This window comes from Battus philenor, unplaced genomic scaffold, assembly GCF_028537555.1.
Source record: "Battus philenor isolate CCGP_79_NKW_IND1 unplaced genomic scaffold, ilBatPhil1.0.hap1 SCAF_1, whole genome shotgun sequence".
Taxonomy (NCBI): Eukaryota; Metazoa; Arthropoda; class Insecta; order Lepidoptera; family Papilionidae; genus Battus; species Battus philenor.
Genome location: NW_027181661.1, coordinates 5,804,150 through 5,818,446, shown reverse-complemented (window position 1 = coordinate 5,818,446; position 14,297 = coordinate 5,804,150). Strand labels below are relative to the sequence as shown.

The 14,297-nt window shown below is 34.8% G+C and overlaps 1 protein-coding gene across 1 annotated transcript in view; it reads left to right on the top strand.

The window, feature by feature from the left end:
- Nucleotides 1-14,297, top strand: part of Dhc16F (Dynein heavy chain at 16F) — a 103,695-nt gene that overhangs the window by 13,408 nt on the left and 75,990 nt on the right. Inside the window, exons 7-14 of the mRNA XM_068771398.1 lie at nucleotides 3,455-3,672; nucleotides 5,738-5,921; nucleotides 7,517-8,088; nucleotides 9,122-9,354; nucleotides 9,951-10,099; nucleotides 10,919-11,047; nucleotides 11,469-11,575; nucleotides 13,367-13,517. Coding sequence (XP_068627499.1) covers nucleotides 3,455-3,672; nucleotides 5,738-5,921; nucleotides 7,517-8,088; nucleotides 9,122-9,354; nucleotides 9,951-10,099; nucleotides 10,919-11,047; nucleotides 11,469-11,575; nucleotides 13,367-13,517 — 1,743 coding nt within the window. The remainder of the gene's footprint in view (nucleotides 1-3,454; nucleotides 3,673-5,737; nucleotides 5,922-7,516; nucleotides 8,089-9,121; nucleotides 9,355-9,950; nucleotides 10,100-10,918; nucleotides 11,048-11,468; nucleotides 11,576-13,366; nucleotides 13,518-14,297) is intronic.

Below are 14,297 nucleotides of genomic sequence, written 5' to 3'. Positions count from 1 at the left end.
TGTCGATGACCTTCTTTAGAGCACGCACACCTGTTATCTCCAGTTGGGAGCAGCGAAATTTAATATGTCGTTCGATTTATTCGTATGTGACTCTAACCATAATAAATTCATTATTTCTCAGAATCGATATTTAATACCGCAGAAAGGTTTTTGATAAGAAATGAATGCGTTGCTTGTTATCTCTAATATTAGTACAGTACAATGGGAACTTTCTGTGTAGGATTTTTTTTTGTAATGAGTATTTCTTAGAACATATTCTAAAGATATACTCGTAGATTTCAAATGGAACCGGTTGACCGACCTTAACTGGAACGACCTTTTCATAGTCGTCTGTCTACCTTATGGGTGGATACCCTAAGATGCACTTGCCCGTCTGTGGTTTTAACTCACTTTAACACGTTCACTGCGGCTTGAGGCCGATTCAGCCTCATGGTAGACTTTGCACTGGTGCGGCGCGTAAAACTCGTGTTTTCTCTCTAGTGCGGCGGCTGTTTACATTCAACCGAAACATGAGGCAGAAAAGGCCTCTACCGCACTACTAGGAAGTTCAGCTTGAGGCTGATTCGACCTCAGCCGCACCAGCTGAAAGTTCTTCAAAATTGGGCCCGCAGTGAACGTGTTAAGGCCACAGTGTCCAATCGGTTACTTTCGTTCGTCTAAATCAGGGACATGTAACACGCGGCCCCCAGGCCGGTAGCGGCCCTTTAAGCATGCATGTACGTGCGAGTTGCCAAGAATTTCTAAAATTGAATTAATTTTAGAGATTTTCTCCTATCAATATATTATTATAAAATTAATATATAATAAAATGGTAATACGAGTCACGCTTAAGTTGTTACAATTAAAATGAAATTTATTAAAAAATAACCACCGATAAAAAATTTTCAATCTTACATTACTTAGTGATGCAAGGTTGAAAAGCTTTATAATTTTCAAGTAAAACGTTTTTCTGTTCTTTTGTTGATTGTTTTTATTTTACAGTAAAATTTTTATATCACGTCTGTACTTATCAATAAATTTTATATATTTGGGACTGGTTTGAAGCGGCCTGAATTCAGCGTCTTCCAACAACCCTAACAAAGTTGTTTGTCTACTATAAGATGGGCATCGTACTCTGTTCTTGCCAGCCTGTGGATTCTATACCTCGCAGGTGCGGTACAGGGGCTTCAATAGCGCAATAGTTCCCTAGAGCAAATACTTCGGGTGGACTTTAGCTGTCACACGACACACATTTAGCATTTTGATCTAGGAGTGCCCAAGAAGACCGGCTACGATTTGTTGTTAATATCTGATTATAATATTTTTTATGCAGCTTATGTGTGGTAAATCACTCGCACATATTCTTAAACATATATATCTTAACAAGTGAGCGCACAAATAGTCACTTTTCACTATCTTTAGTTCTTTGATAATAATCATCATTTCAAAGGCGTTCACCGAAAATAAAAAAAGAAAAAGAAAAAAGCCTAGACACAGGCTTCCTCCGTAGATTTCCGATTGGGTCTATTAGAAGCGGCCTGGATTGAGCGTTTTCTGAAGACCCTAACAAAGTCAGTCCATCTTATGGGTAGACATTCTGCGTGCTATGCTTGCCCATGACCACTTTACTTGTTAATCCTCTGGGCTATGTTTGTTAATAAAACGCTTTCTATATTATTTATTTTTTTATCGTTTTATGACAACTATATTTTTTATATTTGCCTATGTACCTTCCGAGTAATTAAGCGAGCGTAATGAGAGTTTAGTATCGTCAGTATTAAACTTTGTATTCATGTCCTCAAATAATAATTTCTAGGATAATTATCATATTTATCACATTAATAAACCACTAATAAAAATAAAATATTTGTTTCGAATACTGTAGGTTTTTATTAGTCCTTACTGTGATTACATTTGTTTTATGATTTTGTTTTTGTTGTAAGTGCGTTATCGTCGTCATATCAGCCCATAGATATCCATGTCGAGGCCTCTAGAGAAGTTAGCTCGGAGGTGATAATGCCTTGCGCATTCTGGTTTCCGCTTGTATCGGTCATCGTGATGTGATCTCAAGAGAACGTCTTAAAGACGTCAAGAGAGGACTGTCAAAAGTACTTATTGCGGTTTTTTTTCACCTAACGTACACGATGTACAATGACATATGTAACTTAAATGCAAAGAAACTTTAAAGAGATATATCTCATCAGATCAGATATATCTCTGTTTTTTCATAATAAAACGCAATGTAACTTTTCCTCCAACCTATTACAATACAGCTTATTTATCTTATCAATATATAAATATAAGGAATGGTTATAAGTACACAGTAAATAAATAAAAAACTCCATTTTATATTGTAATACGACATACCTTTAAATTTTAACAGTATAAATCTGCGAAAGGGATAGGAAACAATTTTTAATTTCAACATGTTGCAATCCGAATTTTTTTAAAACACTAATTGGTGGCAAATGTAATACAATATTCTCTACCCACAGTATTTATACCTGTAAATCAATAACTTTATATAATAGCGTCATGTAATAATACTAAGAAAGCTGCAAGAGCTCATCATTGATTATATGCTATGAATTCACGCAACACTAACTGTCCGATATTCCTTCAGGCACGCCTTGGAAAATTTCCGCGTCCTACATTATTATAGAGAAAAATTCTTGAAAGAAAACTGGAATTTAAAATACAATGTGAATTAAAATACTCTCAGTTTAAACAATGCAAATATTTTAAATCAAAGTTTGTGTATAAGAATAGTATTGTAATAACCCAAAGAAAAATAGTGATATTAGAACTATAAATAATCACATGATTATTTAATTTTCGTAAAATTAGACACATTTTTGTATTATTACAATATTGTAATAAACTCCCTTGTGATGACTGTAATTATCACGTATTAAATTTATGTTTTTTTTTTATAAATGATGGCTCAATGATCATCTTTTCAGCCCATAGACGCCCGCTCCAAGGTTTTCCCCAAAGATCTTTAGAGGGATATGCTATAATCGCCACGCTTGCAAGGCGGGCTGGGTCTAACAATGTAATATTATGGTACGCAAAGGATGCTCCTCCGTCCATCTTCTGAAAAATTTGGGAACATTGGGAATCCTATATACTTAATGCATATATAAGGCAGATTGTGAAATATAATATTGTATTCTGTAAATCGAACCCGACCTATTATCTCAATTATCAATCCTCTACTGCTGGGCTACCGCTATCCAAAGCTAAATATAATAGCTTATTTAATATAACACTGTATATACATAACTTTATAGGATTGCGTTATGTAGGAATACTGAGAAAGCTGCCTCCCGCTGTCATATTGGAATGCAATGAAACGTGAGATCGTCGTTATAATGCTTTGTATAGGTATTTAGCGGTGAATGACAATGTACTTTTGTATTAGTTTGTTTTTTATTTATTGTATTTGTTTATAAGATTGTTTTGTTAATTTTAGATGCAACGTGTTGAGTTGCTCCGTAGACTGTTGGGAGAATACAGGGAGGTGACGCGCGAAGCTTTGGTAGCAGCTGGTCACGCGGCCCTACGTTTACAGGGCTTCACTTACGACGACCACGAGGTGCCCCCGCCGAGTGTGGTGCGCGGCCGTCCTGTAGGCGGCATGTCTTACACACAGAAAGCAAATAAGAGAAAATATTGCGAACGTCTTGCTTGGTAAATCGATTACCTATGTACCTTATTTTTAAGTTTCACTTATATTGTAATTGGTTTTTACAATTATTTCTGTTAGAGTTTATTTCATCTAAGAGAGATTGCAAACATCATCATCATATCTGCTATTATATGCCCGCTGCTAGTCACAGGCCTTCCCCAAAGGTAATCACGATGACAGGTCATGCACTGCCCGCATTCAGGGACTTCCCGCGACCTAAACTATGTCGTCGGCCCACCTAGTGGAGACCCTAGTCACACCACTAATTAATTAGCCTTTTTAAAGTATATATTTGAACTTTTTTATTGTCAACACTTTAAAAATAGAGCGGAGAATCATTAAACGATAGCTGTGATTGAAAATATCATGTAACCTTCCTATCTCGACTTTATTGGCAGTCCACGTAGTGGACATTATTCCCACGTCGCGTCTAACGACTCGTGGATTGCCGACAAAATTTACTATGTATTGTATTGCAATTACGTGTAGTAATAAAAATACTAGATTAATTGTTCTTTGAAAGATATTTAACCATAAAAAAAAACATGTTTAAAAAAACATATGTTAAATAAAAATGAAATTAGCAACCTATTTAATTGTATACTTAAATCTAGATAAATTTAATATTTTATCATCAAAATATGGTGAATTACTGATATTGTAGAAAATATACTATTTTAACGAGAATTCATTTCAACATTCTGCGCTAGTCATTAATTAGTTTATCAATTCCCGCGTTTACTATGTAAGTTATTCATAATGTTTGCTAGAACTTTGCAGAGCGTTTCACTTAACTTTGTGTAAATATTCTGCATGATAGCGTTCTTGCATTGAATAGGAAAAAAAACTTTTAATGTAGAGTTGGCATAGATATTATTACAGGGGAAAATTTTATTTTCTGTTAGATACGCCGTTTATTACTGCCGTTATTGTTAGTTTATACATTGATATAATACCATACGAAATAAATGACGTTAATTCTAAATTATTTCTATTTGTTTTAATAAAGTTCTTTAAACATTTAAGCCCAGTTATCAATTAAATCATGCAAGCTCTTCGTGGCTAAATTCTTTTTTGGGAATGTTTTGTGTTGATTTTTAAGAGCATTCACCTGATTAAGATCGAGTCTAGGTGACGGTTTTTATGGCTTTGAAGAAGTCCAAAATGATCTTTTCCAACAATATTTGACACGGAAAATTTTTTATCGGATTCATTCCATCACTTTGACCTTTATCATACGAATATTACCAGATATTTATTGTCACAAATAAAGAAGTTTGTTTTTATTTATTATTGCATTATGTTTATAATATGTATTATACCTTACTTATGTTTATGTATGTATGTTTCTATATGTGTATATTTTGTACATGTCAACTACACATTATTTATACTTTTTCCATATTATGGTTGCCTGTATGATTTGTGTATGATTGCCTCGTGTGAATAGACCGCCCATTGTACTTTTTTTGTTTATTATTATGAAACTATATGTATTCAAGCATGTACAATAAACAATATTAAATAAAAAATATATAATAAATGAAGAATTTTAAATTAGTAACCATTATTAGCTCGGGAACCGATATATAAAAGCTCGTCTAATATCAATCGGATTGGCTGTAAAAACTTGCCATTTGTCAGCAATAAACTTTAAAGCTTTCACACCTTTTTTTTAATCAACCTGTATATAGTTATCACTTTGAAACACCATTTGAATGCGACCAATAATTTTTGGCAGTAATCTGCAAGACAGATAATAAACAATAATTAATTTTAATATGTAATAATCCGAATTTAATAAACGCTTTACTTTACTAAATTTTCATTATTTATTTATTATTTCGGATACCATTGATCTTTAGTTACTGTTTAGTACTATCCATTATTGATTGTAAATGTAATATATTCTCCTTTTCAAAGCTTTTTTACACAAATAATAATTATTTGAGAATTCCAAATTCCAAAATTGAAAAGTTTTTTTTTATTGTACTACTATTTATGGCCAGGCTTAGTATATATATTTATATAGCGCTAATAATACAAAAAGAAAACGTTCATTTGTAGTTTTATCAAGCTGAGCGACTATATGACGAATTACATGCTCCACGGTCTTACACAACGTTCCAACGAGCATATGGCGGAGCTTTTTCGTATTCACGCTTCTTACACACCTTCGCTGGAACTCCTGGAAGGACCTGACGTCGACATGGTATTGGAGGAAGTTCCACGCCCTATCGACACTTGCAAGGTGGGTTAATTTATATTTATTTATTTAGAAAAAGCATATCCAAGCAATTTACTTTTTTGGACCGTCGATAAGGTATTTTAAAAGTAACACAAATATCTACGTATTAATTTTATTTAATCAACTTACTAACTTACAAAATACGTTTTGAAATATTATTATAACTATCGTCCTATTGCTTCCCTGATTGAAACGACCACAGCCCTGAAGCCACGTTAGATGAGTGTTTGTAAAGTTATATTTTGCCACATATCTTACAGTACTCACAGCAGTGTTAGCCCAGTTGTAAGAAAACAGTGTTCCGATCGTAGATTGCGCGTTCGATTCAGAAGTTACGACCTTATATAATTAAAATTTTGTGCATTAATTACATGGTATTGCCGCTGCTCACCAAAAAGTTTCCAGAGGATGGACATAGGCGTCCGTTGCGTACTATAATATCACATTGCAATTGCTAACCAGCAAGCAAAGCGTAGCGATTATGGTGTATCTCCTTATAGATCTTCTATCTTCGATCTTTGAAGTGGGCGTCTATTGATTGAAACGACGACGACATATCCTACACAGTAAATTCTCTTTATGTTCTTGGAAATTTAGAATTGGTGGAAATCACAGTGTAGCAAAAGTCTTAGACAGCATATTCTTGTATACGAAAAATCGACGTATTCATATAAGTAACAACTGTAATTAATTTTATATTGCTAAGCTTCTAAGTTTGTACTTTCTTACTGCCTTTTGTTACTGTCTATCTCCTATAAAGTAAATAAAAAAGTACGGTGACAGAGATCTCAACTCGTGACATGCATCAAAATAATTACAGTTATCAGTTGAAAATAATTATATATATAGATGCACCTGATTATTGAAGGCGTGTATAACATTCACAATATAATTTTATCAGAGAAAAACATTTCATGATTCGCTACAGCTAACGAATAAAATGAAGCAGGTTAAAGAACTAACAATGAAAACTAAAAGATTATATTCGAATCTGGTGAATTTGTAGCATGCAGTGTCCCCGAGCCGAGGTTCTCCAGGGAGCTTTATATATATTTTTTTACCGTCTTCAAACCTCCAACTTGTAGATGAAAAGATTTATTATATTAGATAATATTTTTTTCCTAAATAATAATTTTTTTCTTAAATATTTTCATGATAATATTGCGTCCCTAGTACGAAGATACGATTGTGGTTGAATTATTGCTTCAAATAGCTGACCACTTTAATAATACCTAACTTGATAGGTGTTGAGAAAATTTCGTCGGTCAGACCACATGTTGTTATCAAATTTACTAAAAGAGAATTATTTGAATTTCGAATCCGACACTTCAGAGATTATATTTAGCTATAACACACTTGCAAATGCTATTGTAATAACAATAATATTATTTAATTATTTGTTTTTTTTTTGGTTTATGGCTCATTTTCATGTTTTTCCAAACTTGATTTACTGCATAAGTATAAAAGGTTGCAATAATTGATTGTAATTCTTAACCTATTTGTCACACAAAATTGCGAGTAAATGCTATAAAATTTAGATGTGTGTTAACATATAGAATAATATATTACAAGTATCCATGAATATACTTCATTTATAGTGGGCGCTTTTCCAAGTTGACGCTTACGTTCTTCCAAACGGCGTGGTGGAACTGAATCCCAGCGAGAAGGTCGTAATGGAGTATATCACCAGAATAACTGATTACTGGGACGAGCTCGTTCGTACCTTCCACAACTTTCTAAACGAAGATACTCTACAGATATTTGTACAGCCAACAATAATGGGCAAACAAGTAGAGTGGTCTGCTGGTGTGGCCCCACATCTCTACTTCCTTATGAACCAGGACAAGAAGATGCTGGAAAACATTGTGTACATACCGACCGCTATCAAGGAGGCTTATCAATCAATAGCCATATTCCTTCAAAGGATGAAAACCTTTATGGACGAATTTAGGAAAGCTAACGATATGGATCTTGATGTTATTAGAAACGAAAGAAGCGTCGCAGTGTTTAAAACGCTTTGCGATAATTTGGTGAAACAAATGGCGACAATTGAAGACGTTGTGAGCTATCAGCCTCTTGGAATGATATTTTTGAACCTCACCCCGTTCCAGGAGCTGTTCCGGCCACAACCGCGACGTCTTTTCGATGTCGTACTCAATACTACTCCGGAGTAAGTTCCTAATTTCTAAATACCATTAATTTTTATAATTTATGTACATTTATTTAATGTCATTGTATTCATTATGACATTATTTCAAATCTATATCCACTATAATTGTAATGTATGTAATTAGCTGTTAATATGTATTTTATGCTGCAAACGATTTATATAGTAAAAATATATCATCACTGTTTATCTTTGTAGTAGGCCTAATATTAAAAAGCTAAATAAATAGTTAGTAAAAACTTATTGGCTTTCTGACACGTAAATTGTTGCCGTTTCTGCCGATATGTACCTTAATAATTATATTAGGTATTATTTTTAGAAATATATGGGGGAGGTCTTTGTCCAGAAGTAGACGACTTACAGCTGAAATGATGATGATGAAGTCTTATGGTTCCGGAGATATTGTATAGGTGTGTCATATATGTTAAGAAATAAGTCAAGGCCTTTGCACATTTGTTGTAAATGAATAATATCTTCTTCTTCTTTTTATTCGATGGAAGCCCACTGCAAGACATGGGCTTCTCCCAAATCGATCGCCACGATGGCCAGTGATATAACGAATGATTTAGTAGTTTATTATTATATTTGAATAACATATTATTGTAATATAACGTTACGTAACGTAAGTACCTTTTTATATACTTGTTTCCCTATGTTTGAGAAGGACAGGGTCGTTTGTTTTAATAAAATTTTCTTCAACTAATCTATCGTTTATCATTCTTTCTTTCCACAATTTATTCTATCTTTCTCTTTCGTTATATTATAATTCTCATTAATACATCGCCTTCTTATTTCTCCATTTTACAATTTTCTTTACATTATTTAACATTTTTATTACAGTTTTATGCTTACTCTATTACACTGTTTTACTTATTTATTTTTGTAACATGTTCAACCATTACTTTACAAAAACTGAGAAACGATTGCCTAGACATAGAGGCGATGTTTCCTTCGTTTATTTTTACGCCCAACCGGCATTCGGAGTCGGACGTAAGTACCTGTTATCTTAACATTAACACCAAATTTTCTTGCTTAGCATTGGAAGAGCATGCATCGACGAGATACTGGAGGGTATCGAAGGCATATCGGCGGATATTACGCGTGAACCAGATTCAGCGGCTGAATTGGTTGCTTATAAGAGTCTATTGGATGGACTAGAGAGTCGAGTGGCAGCCCTCGAGGAGAGGCTGGAGTACCTCCGTGAGCTCTACGATGTAATGGGCGAATTCAATATCCCGGTGCCGCCAGATGATATGACCGACTACTTAGGTAATTATTTTAATTTTCAAACTGTCTAGGTGCTTGTCAACCAAGCTCCTTGGAGAATATGTGTCGAAACTCTATTGTGTTTTTGTTTGAAGTGTATCATGTACACCATCTTGAATCGTATGTTAATTATTATAAATCAATTCACGCTAATTCTTGAAAGTCGTAAGTCGAAAAATTTTTCCTCTCCTCTGCCCAACTTTTGTCATTGTGTTGCGGGGTAAAAATAGAAGTAAATTATTTTAAATTAAATTATATTGACTCCTTAAGAAATCAAAAGTTATTCAGTTAAATTAGTTTCAACTAAATCAATTTTCATAGCTATTACTTGATGTTTTTTTTTTTTTTAAATTTAACAAAACCCTGCTTATATGTTTATTAAGGTATTGAAAAGCGATGACCAGCTTGTTAAAGAAGAGCAATGGGAGCCTGGTTTTTTAATTTAATTCGTAGGTCAAAGGTTAAATTGTCTTGAGAAAAATATATACGATACATCGCTAAAATCCTAGAGCTATCTATGTATCTAGATCCTTAGAGGACACTTGTGTTCCTACTGTGGTTAGTTTATAAGATTAAACGTTAAAAATTTATAAATGCAGGATTAAGTGTGGCTCTGGGGACACTGCGTACGAACGTAGACGCCAGGCTGGAGACACGAAGCCGCATGGCCGGTCAGTTCGCGTCGTTCATTGGCAAAGACATCATGCAGCTCATGGAGGATGTCAACGTACTTTACGAACAAGTCGCGGTGAGTTATACTAAATCATTGTATACACCAATTTGAGGTCTACACTTTTAAATCTGAATTTAGACTTTCAGAAATCAAACTTTCACATTGGTTCGTTAATGATTATCCTTAAAATTTTCAATGTTCTCCACATCTGTGTTATAATATTTATAAATCCTTTGAATTTACTGTACGTACTTTGTCCACAATAGCCACTGTTGGAATTAGGCCTCCGTCATAGATTTTCAATAGGACCCGTCGACTTTAACTAGGTCGTCGCTCACCTTAAAGGCGGACATTCCACGCTGCGCTTGACTGATCGTGGTCTAAACCATATAAACATTATATGACACTTACTTGATGATAATCTTTGTCATCATATTATCCGTAGTACTTCCACTGATAAACATAAGCCTTCACCATAGATTTCAAGTAAAATCGATCAGAATGGGTCAGTATCCAGTGTCTTCTAACAACCTTAACAATCGGTAGTGGTTAATCCTAGAAAAGTAATAAAAAATAAAATTTACGAATTTTTATTCTTCTATCGACAGGAATGGACTTGCATAAAATATCTCCATACTACCTTAAGAAAATCGTCTTATCTGTGGTTTCCGTTTTAGAATTTTAAGGTCCCTGCGTCCTATTGTTCTACGCGCTATGTAGCCTGTCTACTGCTACTCCAACTTGTCAATCCGCTGAGCAAAAATGTTCTTCGTACTTTAACAAAAATATACATAAGTGACCTAAATTGATATACCTATCCTCGAATTTTAGCATTAGCAATATACTCGACGATTGTTTTTTTTAAATTTAAGTACTGCTTTGTAATATTTTTAGCAACCGTGGCTTTATGACGAAACATCGGATATGGAGAAGGTGCTAGAGTTCTTGGATAAACTTTCGGAGAAACTGGCGGTATGCTCCGCCAGGGACAAGCAAATTCGCGAATGGCAGAAATTATTCAAAGTGAGTAACGTATATTGCACTGTGAAATTTTTTTTAGGTCTTTATAATATTAGAAACTACGATATATAACTTACTGGCTGTATTAACAGATTTTTCCAAAAGTTAGCGTGTTAGCGAGTCGTATTCTAAAAAGAAAACAATAAATTAATTTAACTTATTTCAGAATGATAAATTGTTTTTATGCTCTATAATAACTGACCGATGAAACAAAGTAAATTAACCCCCGCGTGAACTTTCAATTGCGTAAGTTTCAATTTTCCACGGTTGTTTCCTTGAGAACCTTCCTTGAGAACCTACACAGTATTATGAAATATGTAGAGTTTAACATAATAAATATATTAGTTTTTCAGTAAAATTAAAATGCATTTTTACAGCGAGAACTTAGTTGCATATGTAATATAAAATACTGTTTTCTGTCTAGATCCCACCCTCGCGACTGGACCAGCTCGATGAAGCTATTAACGACTTAAAACTGAGACAAATGCTGTGGAAGTCTTCAAAAGAGTGGGAGGAACTTTATCAGAGTTGGTTAGTTTGACATCCTATTCATTGATCATTATTTATTAACTACGTCGATATGTTTGATTTTTTTTTGCCATTAATAATCTGTCAAACTTGGATATTTATAAATGTTGCAAAACATGCTGAAAATCAGAATTGTACACAAACTAAAGAACGGAAATATCACATTGAGAATGAAATTACCTGACGCTCTTTAACTTGTACTTACACCATGATGGAATCGGGCTAGACACATCTCAAGATCTTCTGATATAAGGAGGGTTATAAAACACGATGTAAAAGTTCGGTAAATAAAAGAAACTTTTGAAGACAAAACTGGGCTGATGACATCATAAAGATGAAAGGGAAGAATTGGTTAGATTTAAGTAGCAATAAGGGTGGGCATGGTTCGGGCAGCTCTGAAACATCATCTCGTCGAAAATATCGCAATGTTTGAAGTTGAAGGTCCTTGACCCATGTATGTGCCCAGTGATGAAATACGGATCGGAGACGTGGTCGCTTACGACGAGCCCCATAAAAAGGCTCAAGGTCACATAAAGTGCAATAGAGAGTGCTATGTTCAGAGTTTCAGAGATCGAATTAGAAATGAGTAGATCCGCAGAAGAACCTTAATCCGGTGAAAATGGTTCTTGACAACTTGAAATATTGCTCTTCTAAAGTGTCAGTGGGCGGGGCACATCGATCGAGCAACCGACGGCTATTGGGGCCGAAACGATCTCGAGGGGTGACCAGGAACCGGCCGTCGTGGCTTTTCGCGCGCTTCACAGCACAAAGGTGGACACGGTCTTGGTCCAGCTTTTCACGGGCCACGGGGGGTTCTCTGACTACCTCCATAGGTTTAAACTCAAGGAGGATCCCTCGTGCTTCTGTGAACCGAGCGTGGACCAGATCGTGATCCACCTGGCAGCAGAATGCCTCCCATTTGAAGGGCTCTGTGTCAAGACCGAGTGCCGGTTAGGTGACAGGATCGAGGAGGCTATAGTTGCCTTCATTATGAAGGACAAGGAATGCAGAGAGTCCTTTCTCAAATTCTGCAGGGCAATGGCAATAAATGTAATAAATCGGAATAAATCGGAATAAACGGTAGATAGGCAAAAAAGATACTGTAATTCAAATAAAATAAAAAGTAATAAAACTAAACTATGATAAAATTGTGATACATAACTGTAGAAGAAAGTAAAACAAAAAACAATAATCTGTTATAAGTAAAATAGTAATAGATATAATTGCAGTGTTTGAGGAAGAATAAATGGAGGATAAAGATAGATGGAACTGTAGAGTGAAAGAACGGAGAGAAAGATAATATGAAGTATGGAACAACTATACTTAAATAAAAAAAACAAATGTGAAAAAAAATTAATAAAGAATTATAAATCCTTGTTCCTACATATAGGAGTGGAAGGAGTATAAAAACAAAAAAATCACGTAGGCGCGGTGTGGGGTAGGCCACTAGGTAGACCAAAGACATAGTCAAGGCCGCGGGCAGCGCAAGTCCAGTCATCGTCGCAAACTTTTGGTGAGGTCTATTGCTTACAGTGGGCGTCTATTGCTGAATAAAAGAAGTAAGGATGTGGTCATATGTAAGAAGCTGGTGGACGGCCTATACCCAAAAGAGGAGTCGATGCTTCTAGGAGTGAATAGGTAGTTATACTAAAATAATATAAGAACAATAATTTAAGAACACATACATTACTATTATTATTATTAATAGAAGTATAATTTATATAGAATCTTTAGGGTAGTGTATAATAACTAAATAATGCTTGTAAATTTATCCCATGAATATGTATTGTATAGGTTCGATGCGCCATTCAACACTCTAGACGCTGACGAGATTCAAGCTGCAGCGGTAACCTACGGCAAGCAATTTAATCAGATGGACAAAGCCGTTCCGCCCAACAAGATTGTGCCGAGATGCAAGGCTTCCATTGATGTTATAAAGGAAAAGGTGTGCGTATAGTAGATAAAATTGATTTATACTTTATAGAACAAAAGGTGTATACTTCTGTAATAAAATTGCTGAAACAATTTTTAATATATTCGCGAAGAATCCTTATTGTATTAAACATTATATATGAGATAAATATGCCATGAACAGTATCAAGATATTTACGTAACAAAAAGAAAATTAGTAACACGAAATAATGATAAAATTGTTATCTTTTAAATTTTGTTTACACGTCCTTTTTGATATAATCAACATTCCAAACCTGATCCACGCATAAATACATATTTAAATTAAACTTGTACCAATTTCTTTTCGAAAGGTGAGTCGTGGGTTCGATTCCCGAGATCTTATATAACACATTTTGTGCATTAATTATATAGGGTTGCCACTGCTCACAAGATAGTTGATAGAGAATGGGCAGCAGCGTCCTCTGCGTAACATATTACCACACTGAAATAGCCAACCCGCCTGCCAAGCGTGGCGATTATGGTACATTCCGTTATAGTATCTTAGGGGAGGCATAAGCCTTGCAATGGGCGTCTATGGACCGAAACGTCGATGACGACGAAGTATATATATATATATGATGCTATATCCTATTTATACACGATAAATCGTCTAAGAACTCAACACAAAAGGGGAGATATCCTTAATTATGGGTGCAATGCAACGTGGAAGGCACACAGATCATTCAAAACTTTCACTAAAAACTCAATAAATAATTATCTCTCTCCGCCAAACACCGAGCTACAAGGCGACACATAACACGAGCAGCGGTGT